This window comes from Pteropus alecto, unplaced genomic scaffold (assembly GCF_000325575.1).
Source record: "Pteropus alecto unplaced genomic scaffold, ASM32557v1 scaffold49, whole genome shotgun sequence".
In the NCBI taxonomy this organism is placed as follows: Eukaryota; Metazoa; Chordata; class Mammalia; order Chiroptera; family Pteropodidae; genus Pteropus; species Pteropus alecto.
The window spans coordinates 542,625-553,546 of NW_006443131.1; the positions used below are offsets into that span (position 1 = coordinate 542,625).

At 54.0% G+C, this 10,922-nt stretch overlaps 2 protein-coding genes across 2 annotated transcripts in view; both read left to right on the forward strand.

Moving 5' to 3' along the window:
* Positions 1-10,922, forward strand: part of LOC102890931 (histone H2A type 1-H-like) — a 103,810-nt gene that overhangs the window by 31,806 nt on the left and 61,082 nt on the right. The gene's annotated exons all lie outside the window — the stretch shown is intronic.
* The window catches only part of SLC17A2 (solute carrier family 17 member 2), a 9,586-nt gene continuing 7,963 nt past the window's right edge, over positions 9,300-10,922 (forward strand). Inside the window, exons 1-2 of the mRNA XM_006923488.1 lie at positions 9,300-9,327; positions 10,459-10,661. Of these exons, the coding sequence (XP_006923550.1) occupies positions 9,300-9,327; positions 10,459-10,661 (231 nt within the window). The remainder of the gene's footprint in view (positions 9,328-10,458; positions 10,662-10,922) is intronic.

The following is a 10,922-nucleotide window of genomic DNA, read 5'->3' on the forward strand; positions in this document are numbered from 1 at the left end:
GTAATGAAAGGCCGTGGAGACGGGGCGGGGGATGCCAGCATGGCCACCCTCCTCTCCCTCATCCACGCCAATAACACATTTCCGGTCTCTGACTCCTCTTCCAAACCGTCTCCGCGACAGGAGGTACCAGGATACGCTGCGCCGGGGGTCGGGGCCGGAGTGGGAATGGCTCACTCTAACCGGCCAGGCCGGGACGCAGGAAACTGGAGACCCAGACCGCGTGGGCCCCCGGGGTCTCCTTAAAAAAGACGCATGTGCGTGGGCGTATGTTTACGATAGAGAAACGCCGGGAACAAATCGCACGCTGACGATAGCACGTTAAACACACTCCGATTCGTCTGCACGATCTGTGAGGCCGCTGCGGAACGGGAGACGCTCAGATGCCCGCACCCAGACCCGCTCCGACGTGAGGCGGGCGGCGAAACGGTGAAGAGGAGGTCACAGGACGGCACGGGGACCGTGATCCTGCCTTTTCTTTAAAAGGTGCATGGTGTTATGAGTGTGAATATTTGGTGACACAGCAGAGCAAACTGTCACCGATTATGCCTGGGCGACTGTCTCGGCGATGGCTCCTTCCTCCTGCGTGGCTCCCGTCCCGCGCTTATCCCTTGGGGATTCGTGTTTTCTCCGGCAGGCGCAGGGACCTCCTCGTCACGTTGTGGGTCCCTTCGGCATGCAACGAAACCCCATCGCACACGCACATTTCGCTTCCAACGCCAGACACGTTTTCAGAAACTGAAGTCACAGCCGCTGCGTGTGATCGGCGCTTCGTTCAGACAGAAAAGGTCATTGGTTCGTGGGCAGAAGGCGCGGACAGACGGCCTGCTCCCATTATCGGCCGCCTGCTGGGCCGGAAAGCAGCCTCCGCGAGGACGTCGGCCCCCGGACACAGTCCACGTAAGGGACGGCCGCCCAGATTCAGCAGTAGGTCTGGAATGAAAAATGTAAAAATCACTGAAGAAAGAGACCATGTTCACTTTGATGACAGCATATCATTGTAATCGTTCTACTTGATTAGCACGTTGTTACGAATCCCTTCCTGCACCTCATCGATCAGTTTAACTCTACCACAGGTGTGCGGGCCAGGGAAAAACGTAGCGTTGAGTCCTACCTGCGGTTTTGGGTGTCAATGGACGTCTTGGAACGTGTCCCCTACGAACAATGGGGACGACTGTTGTTTTTCTCAGCTCTAAAATTTCCATTTATTTCTTCTTTGTATCTTCTGTCTTTTTGCTAGACTTTCTATCTTTTCATTCATTTCGAGAGTGTTTGCAAATGTTTGTTGGAGCATTTTTTTCAGTAACTACTTTCAGTCTTGTCTGAATGCTCTAATGTCCGTGACATCTACGTGCGTCCTGGCGTCTGGGAACCCCTTTCCCCCACTCTTCACGAGCTCGGCGCTCTCGGTTTGTGCCCTGGTCGTTTGACTGTTACGGGCCCCTGGGTCTTGTTGAAATACCGTTGCGAACGCCAATCTGTCACCCTAGCAAACACTCAGCCCAGGTGGACACAGGCGGCAGGTGGGGTCAGCCTTCAGGGCTTTGCCTGCTGTTGGGATCTGTCCCACGTGTGCCACCCAGTGGTCAGTCGGCGTCCTCGGTGGTTGTGCACCTGGAGCTCATTTCTTCATTCTGTGGTGTGCGGTTTAAGGTCAGGTCCCCTTGGAGGTGTCTTTGATTCCCAGTCATTCTCGGTCACTCCACCCGCCCCCCGCTGCCCCCGCCCGGTCTGGGTCGGCCCGTGGGAGGGACATGGAACGCTTTGCCCGCGCTCTCTGACTGCGCTGCGTTTCCATATGCATGTTCTCTGCCTTTCTGTTCTGCATTCTGAGAAAATGCCTGCGGATTTTCTTTCACCGCCCCAAGACAGTGCTTTTTAAATGTATCGCACACGTGAATTTTCCAGGGAACTTACTACAGTGCTAAGTATCCCAGTGGGCCCGAGGCTCCCCGTGTCTGCACAGGTGTGTCTGTGTCTGTGCGTGTGCATGCGCGTCTGCACAGGTGTGTCTGTGTCTGTGCATGTGCACGCGCGTCTGCACAGGTGTGTCTGTGCGTGTGCATGTGCGTCTGCACAGGTGTGTCTGTGTCTGTGCGTGTGCACGCGTGTCTGCATAGGTGTGTCTGTGTGTCTGCGTGTGCACATGTGTCTGTACAGGTGTGTCTGTGTCTGTGCGTGTGCACGCGCGTCTGCACAAGTGTGTCTGTGTCTGTGCGTGTGCACGCGCGTCTGCACAGGTGTGTGTGTGTCTGTGCGTGTGTATGCGCATGCAGGCACGTGTCTACACAGGCGCGCATAGACATACGTACCAACGTACATTCACGCACACGTTCACACATAATTCTACATGTATAAGCTATAAGTGTTGGATTTTTGCAGTTACCTTTTTGTTTAGTTTTCTTTGCTTTTTTTTTTTTATTTTTTACCCCCTTACTAGTTACCCAAAGCCGATAACCGATGTTAACAGCCAGCCCTGGCTCATAGACTCTCATACAAAGATACAATATATAGGCTTTCCTTGGGTCAATTTTAAGAAAAAAAAAAATGGAATCCCTTTCGGGGTCCTCTGCATCTGCTTTACTCGTTTAAAATTATATGATATTGTACAAAAGCATCCAGGTCACATGGCACAGACGGGATTCGTTCTTTTGAACTGTTGCTCGGTCCCCGGGATAAGGGCGTGTTGCGCTGTGCTCCGTTCATCAACGGCCGGAGATTTCCAACCTCCCCTCCTCCTCCCCTTCTTCTAACTGCTTCGTCCCCCGATGTGTTTCTTGTTTCACAGAGGCCTGATAGTTTCCCGATGCTAAGTCCTCCCACCCGGCAGAAGCGCATGGAGTCCCATTTAGCTGGGTCTTACCGTATGCCCTTCAACAAAGGTGTATTGTATTTTTCCTTCAAGTCACACTTCTCTTGTTGAAATAAATTCTGAAAATTGCATAGTTTTTGTTGCTAGAGAACAATAAAACCTTCTTTCTATTTCTAGTCCTGGCTAATTATTTCTACTATTGAGAAAAGCAAGTAATTAAAAAAAAATGTTTATCGTGTTTCTAGTCAGTCCACCAAATTCCCTTCACGCCTTTGCACTTTAATCTCCAGTTGTGTTGAACGACCCTAATTTCCCACGACTCGACAGCTTGGCTCTTTCTGGAAGGTTCTTCCCAATGCTATTGACTCATTCAACGCCCCCCAGCCTCCTACGGGAAGCCTTCCTCTGAAGCCCGGGTCGGCTGGTCCTTGTTTGTTCTGCGCGCGCACTCTGTGTGTCTGCTCTGTTTGTTCTGACTGCTTTTCAGTCTGGCTGTCCGTCCTTGGGTAGCATCTCACCCAGTGGACTCTGAACTCTGTGGGGTCATGGGTTGGGTCTTAAACAAATTGCTGTTCTCAAAAGCTAGCAATGTGTCTGGGACAGAGCAAATTCTCACAAAAAGAATGTGGCATGGACCTGCTCTGATTGCAAACAGCTGTGAACTCCAGGCCAGAGAAACCTAATTGTTAAAAGGATCTCTGATTTTTTCTGCTCTGTTACCTTTGATCGTTATAAATCGGTCACAGACACGTGTTCTGTAAGTGCCAAGCTCACTGGGTTGATTTAACAGCGATTTGTTATGTGAGGGGCTTGGAACAACGACGGAAACCTTGATTCTTGATGACCAGTGTGTCTCAAGAATCTATCTATTCAGTAGACGAGTGTTTACAGAACACACACTACGGGCCGGATACGGCGCCAAGAGCTGCGGATATAGCGATTCTCAAAACATGCAAGACCCGTTCGGGAAGCTTGCAATATCCAAGGGTCAGATCGCCCTGTCTAAACAGAATAAGCAGCTTACGGAGCACCGATAGAGGCTTACCCACGGCAGCGGGCAAGCGGACCGCTCTTTCTTCATCGTATTCTGTCCTATTTGGGATCTGCTCTCGGCTGCTTTTCCTACCGGGGCTGCTGCTGGGCCATGCCGTGTCTTTGCACGAGTTAGAAAGTGTCACACCAACTTCTGGGCAGATAGGCAAAGAAAGTCCTCATCTGTCCTCTGTTTGCCATTGGCTGATCAGGCACGTGATGACTTTACAGTAAATTAATGATGAGAATTTCCAGGTAAAGGAGGAAAGAACAATCGCTTCCATTCTCAAAAGTGGGCTGCGAGGGCCGGTCAGCACCGCCCAGGGCGTCCGCAGCCTGACGCCGGAGCCCTCCGGTGAGGGGACTCGGCACAGGGGATCAAGCTGAGGCTTCTGAGATGGGACACTGTCCCGGGCCACCCAGTATTGTAGCCGCCAGCCCCCGAAAGACACACGGACCACCAGAAACCAGTGAGTTATAGGAAATACACTCTTTATGCAGCCTGCTGGGTCTGCCAGGGGTACGCAGACCCCAAATTAAGCAGCCCCGAAATGTAGAGGTACAGGGTTTTTAAGCCCTAAATCTCATTCCTCATTCTGTCTTAACGCAAAAGTCTATTTTTCTTCTATTTACTGTCAACCCACAGGTCGGTTGTGCAAGCGGGGGGTAGAGAAGCAGAAGGCTCATTGTTAGAATGTGATGTTCCCATGGGTGATAGCCTATGTTCTCATGGGCGAGAGCCAAGCAGTGATTTTCCAGCCAGCACACCAGGAAGCCCGGCGTCAGAGGAACCGAGACGGTAAGCTGGCTCCAGTGGGCTTCGAGGGACCATGACGAGACTCAGCAACGCGGAAGAACTCGGCTCAGGCAGTTTCGGGGTGATAACGCCGGAGGGCAGGCCCCCGCCCCTGTGTAGGGTTGAGAGTCAAACTGGGAAGACCCAGGAGCCACCAGAGCCCAAAATATAAGGATCGCAAACAGGACACAAGGTCAAGAGTCAGGAATGAAGCAGACACTGGGTTAGGAAGGAAGGGTCCGGGTACGTCCACGGGACGACGTCACAGTGGTCGAGCTCACGTGTACGAGGCCGTGGGCCCCACCTGACGTACCCGAGCCCTCGCGGGGAGCCTTTGCTTCCTCACGGACCTCTTGCCCGGTCCCAGACGCAGCTCATTTACTTCCCCACTGACCCCGTGAGCTGCAGGCCCTGTTGACCTCTTCGGCTGTGCGCACAATTCCAAGCGGGAAAGCACGCAGCCGTTTGGGGATGCTCCGCTCTGTCGGTGAGAACTTGGACATCGAGTTAAAAATTAAGCAGCGAAGCCAGACGCGGGCTCTTGGCTCTGAGAATATTGGGTCAGTGCTGCTGCCTGCTCACCACGTGGCTCGTCATTTACCCCGTGAACCCGCAGAACTGGTGGAAAGTGGGAGGGACGAGCCGGCTTCACGGCAGCCTCTAGTCTGGCGCTGGACACGGACGGGTTTAATGCTGGGGGTGGGCGCTTTTCTCCCTTCGGGTCAGACAATAATTACTGATCAATCAGAGAGCCATCAATGGAGGGAACGGCTTGCGGCACGTCTGCGGGAAAAGTAACAGCCTAAAGACTTCCATCCGGGCATGGTTTCTGGTTCCAGACCAAGAAGACACTTTCTGGAAAGGGGGTCATCCGATCGGACCCGCAGCAAGGCCCGAGAGGCCCCCCGTGCCCGCGGACACGGCCGGTGGTCACCGCTCCGGGGATTCCGTGAGTATTCCCGTGACATCCTGCTGAGCGGGACGGGCTTTGGCCCTGGGGAAAATACCGGATCAGAACTAACAAGGTTTGGATCTGGAGACTGGAGCTTTTCACACTTCCACAGGTGTTGGAAATTGTCCCTCAAGCGACAGAGACTATGAATGAAGCTGTGAGTGGGACCGAGGGCGGGAAATGTGCACACGAGTGACGTCACCCGGTCTGTGAGCCCAGGTGCCGGTCGGGGTCCGATGGGAAGCCCAGGGAAAGACTCGGGGATGGGGACAGGGACGGGGACGGAGGGAGGTGCTCAGCTTGCCAGGTTGTCGCCTGTGCGTGGGCCCTGCTGCCTCCCTCCTGCCGAGCGGGGTTGGGGGTCCCCACGGCACAGCCCTGCCTTCCAGGGTCCCCCCCTATTGGTGCTCAGTGTGCTTTTCTTTTAATCCCCATGATTAAACCCCAAAAATGAACTGGCAGCCTGACAGAAATGACCGACTGGAACGACTGACTTCATTTCCGACCCGGCAGCCTTTCAGGAAGGTGGCGGGTGCGAGGGGGCCGCAGACTTACTAACATGGGAAAAGGACCCTGGCACGTTGCCGGTGTTCGTATCCGGTCCCGACGGTCCCACCTAAAAGGAAAGGTTTAAAACCAAGTTAACAATCGATCGAAAGCATTTCGATGGAAATGTATTTTATTTGCTATAAGCCTGCGATTAATACTCAGAGAGGGCCCCAGGGACAGCCTGGTGCCCGTCCGTGATCACTGCCGTTGTCAGTCTCGATCGGAGTTCACAGCGTGCCACACTTGCGTTGAGGAGCCGCGCCTCGTACCTCGGCTTTCACTCACAACGGTCCCGGGAGGCGACACGACCCCAGCTTTTCCTGCAGAACTACTGAAGCTCTGAGAGCCTGCGAAACCTTTTCTGCACCGCTCACCCTGCCGATGGCAGAGAACTCGGTCCCCACGCGCCCTTTGACCTGCTGGCTCAGGCTCTTCGATCGCATGTGACGTTTACTCTGAGTAAACGAGGGGACTCGGCTAACAGAGGTGATGCAAGACGGGCTGAATGTTGGGGGAAACTAGGAACGATGTAAAGGCCGTCGGATCAAAATAGTGCGTTTGCGGCTACGAAGAACGGGGAAAAACCTACCTTCGGCTTATGCATACACCATATCATCAATTTCCTGAAATACGACTCTGTCTTGTGTCAACATTATCTTTAAAATACAGACTTTTCCTTAAACTCAATTGCAGTTCCATTTTTCTCTGTCTACTTAGGGCTCTGACGCTGGGATTCGGTGTGTTTTACAAGTGTGGCTTCTGAATGGCAAGGCTCGTGACGACGTTCACTGTGGGGCCGAGTCGGTCCCCTGAGCGCATATCGGTTCTGCCAACGCTCAGCCTCCCTGACGGCACACGCGTCTGTGATCGTTTTGGAAAAATAGTTTCCATTGCTACGTCACAGAAAGCCCGCTTTCTGTATCTGTCGCATGCAAAGGAAATTAACAACTGAAATGAGCTATCGAGACGAAATTCAAAGAAACGTTTGAAACCGTAAAAGCTGAGGTGGGGATGGCATCAATGGAACGGGGAGGGCGGCCAACCTCACAGCTTCGGGGTACAGTTTCGCTAACAAAAAAGGCAAGAAAGAGCAGTGGTTTGTTTGTTTGTCTGTTTGTTTGTTTGTTTAACTATTCCAAGCTCAACATGAAAGTATTTCCATCGCCAAATTTCCTTCTGGAATAAATAATTAAAACTTAATTTAAAATCATAAGTTCCTATCTAGAATACCTCCAAATGAAACTTCCTCATTGTGCTTAAAATATGAACGCAAAGCGGAAGCCAGCCTGACGGACAGGAAGGACGCGGTCTGGACGCTGGCAGACCCGGCGCTGGCCGAGGACCTTGTGGCCTGAGGCAGGTTTTCAAACTTTCGGCACCTCTGTCTCCTCGCCAATCAGACGAACGGCTGGGCCAGAGGGTCTGAGGCTCTTCCCGCTGCCGAGTCCGCTGTTCATGAGACTTCTCGGGGAGGCCGGTGGGAACCCCGGAGGCGGGGTGAGTCCTTGCAGCTGCGCGCACAGTTACGGCCGCGTTTTTGGACCTAACGTAACGAGGGACGTCGCACAGGAAATGATGTGACTGCTCAGCCAGGCGTCCGCCCCGCATCGCTCCAGCTGGATCCGCGTGCGGAGCACCAGACCGACCCCCGGGGTCATCCGGGTCCTCGCGAGGGCACAGGTGAAGCCAGCCGGTCTCCCGGCGCCGACCTTCTCCCATCAGCGACTGGGCCCCGACTTCGGTCCCCCGTAATTAAAACAGAAGATTTCGAAGCTTAGAGGCGAGATCGTGTTCCCAGAATTCTGGAGACACGTGGCGGGCAGGAAACCATGGTAACGAAGCCCCACGATTGTTCTTTCCAGACACTTAGCTTCCTCTGAATGTAAGATGAGTATCCGGTAACAGCAAAAACAAAAAACAAAACAAAAACGCTTGGTAGATACGGAACGTCATGGACAATGCCGTGTTTTGGAACCCAGCAGCAGCCCCGCTGGCACCTGCCTGAGTGTGTCTCTCCCTCTGGGAGAGTTCGTGTGTCACCACAGGCACAGAGTACAAGCATCTCCCGCACGTTATTCAGCACCATGGAGAAGGTTCTTTGAATAAGGCCGATCATGGGAATATTAAAATCGACTCGCCGAACCCTCATCGTCAGGTTAATCTGTCTCCCGTATCATGCTGTGCTACTAATACTGCCAAGAAGATGTTGGGGCAAAATTCTCCATCTGGGTCTTGGATTAGGAACATCCCTTAGGTGCGAGTAAGCCTCATTCAATTTACGTGCAGAAAGAATGCAAAGCTTTGAATGATGGAACCTAAGCATGATCCCTTGCTCGGGTCCTCCCGTTTAGAAATGGCTGCAGAATGGACAATATTCTAAGATGAGGACTGTTCCTAAGAGAAGTAAGTGTAAGCATCCCCCAAGAGAGCCTGACGGGTGCACGAACGTCAACCCACACATGTCCCTTTGGGGGTCACGATTCTCTTTACCTACCCAAATAGCTGCATTTATTCGTAATTATAGTAGGAACCCCCATTCGGTATGATTTTATAGGTGATTCGAAGACCTTTTCAGCCCTATAAAGTGTCCAAATTGTGTGTAGCAAAGCCAAGAACAAACATCTTAAACCTTTAAGGCATTTCGCAATGTCATCCTCGTGTTCAAAGATGACACCACGGCACCTGGTCCCGACTGTGCAGAAGGGACAGAATGAAGGGAAGGCTGCTCTGGGCGTCTCTGGGACTCGTGTCGTGCGACTGACGCCGGCAGGCCTCACCTCGCAGGTTCTTTGTGGTCTGTACTTCTCTCCTGGGACTCGGCAGCGCTGCGGAGAAAGGCGACCTGTTCTCGCAGGACAAGAAAGGGAACAGACGGACAGAGAATCTAAACGACACAGCTGGGACCTACAGCCCGACTTTCTCATCAAAGTCTAGTCCTCCAGAAGCATGGCAATGCAGTTGGGTACCGCAAAGCGTAAGCCCCGGGGCTGTCAGATCAAAACGTTTTCTATTGCCAACAGAAGGGCCGGCACCAGGAAACGATTTGCGGGCCACGTGCTGACCGCTGTTCTGCCCATAGGTCAAAGCCTGGTGTGGCGACAGAGATTCAGGGCAGAGCGGGCTGCCCTGCCAAGTGTGGCGCCACTTCCCAGAGGAGCCAGATGGACGAGAAGCCGCCCGCCAGGGGAGGTAAGGCCCCTCGCATGGCCGCTGATGCCCAGGGTCCCTTCCCCTCCCGCTCCCTCTCCCGCAGGTCCCGCTGCCATGCCACCCTGGCAGAGACCCTCAGGGTAACGTGGCAGCAGCTCCCGCCTCTCAGCCTGTTGCCTGACCCTTCTTCCTCGGGAGGCCCCCTGAGTCACCATCAGAAATTCATTAAGCCGAACGAGCACTGAATCCTGGGACGTAAGGACTGAGATGAGTCCTGAGAAAGTCATTTGAAACAAGGCCCCAGCCGGTGCCTGGATTCCCGCTGGGACTTCCTTGCCAAGTAGCCGGCTCTGTCCCCTGAGCTTGGGAACTTGCGGTCTCACGGACGTACTTCCTTTGCAGGACACCAATCCTGTCCCTGAGCAAACCGGCCATTAAAATGATTCCTTCCACGTTTATTTTCTGTTTCTTTACAGGTTTTCTCTTTGTGTCTCTTTAGTCCCCGTTCTCAAAATAGGCACCAAAAAAAAAAAAAAAATCAAACTCGTCATTCACATGAGAATCCTTTCAATAGTGGCCCTTAGTTCCACTTCATGGGGACTTTTTATAAAAAAAGTGTTGCTTCTGTGGCATACTGGGTCCCCCCTAGCACCACGTCACCCACAAACTCAGGACAAGGGGTTCTCTGTATTAATTTTTAAAAAGTTATGAAATGCCACGTGACCAGCGAGTCCCGGGCCACGTGAGTTCCTCAGTGCAGACGCGGCTCTCTAAGCATAAACGTGACGGTTCGTGGCTGGTGACCACTCAGAGCAGCTGGCACCACGGACTCGCAGCCGGGGATGGGGGTTAGTGATGAGCTCTGCCACTGTCCCCCCGCCCCATTACCTTTATTTCAGAGCAATGAGACATAAGTGTCACCCTACATTTGTCATCTGCGTCCCACACCTCCGAAAAAAAGGCCGCATTTGCTTTGTACTTGATTGTAAGCTCCCAGATCCGTGCCCCGAGGCCGACTAAAGAATGTGACAGAGGGGCCTGCGTGGCAGTAGCCTCGGTGAGACAAGCCGCGGGGCTGCGAGCACCCGCCCCTTTGCCACCCGGCCGCAGGAGGGGCGGAAGGAGGCGGCCTGGCGGCAGCTCACTGCGCCCTTGGGCGCCGGTCCCCAGGTCCCGGCTTCTGCTCGCTGCGCTGCGGACTGGCCCTGGTCATGCACCTCTCCAACCTGGCCCTGATAACGCAGCGCGTCGGGCTCAGCATCGCCATCGTCGCCATGGTGAACGGCACGCGGCGGCCGGCGGCGCCCAACGCCACGGTGGGAGCGGATGCGCACGGGGACCCCGGCGGGTCCGCCCAGGAGCTCAGGCCAGGGGTACGTGCGGAGGGGGTGCAGAGGGCGGCTCTTGGCTGGGAGGCGACGCCGGCCGGATGGGGGGACCCCGGGGCTGGATCCCGGGAATGGTCGATCTTGGGGGTGGCTGACCTCCGCGATACAAGCATCTTCCGTTGAGGTTACGATAATTTCAAGGTGGGGGACATAGGAAAACGTGAAAACGTACGGAAAGGAACAGGTGAGCGGGTGTCCGCGGCGCGTCCCCGGTGCGACTCTGCCGGCGTCGGCGCCTTTCCGCGC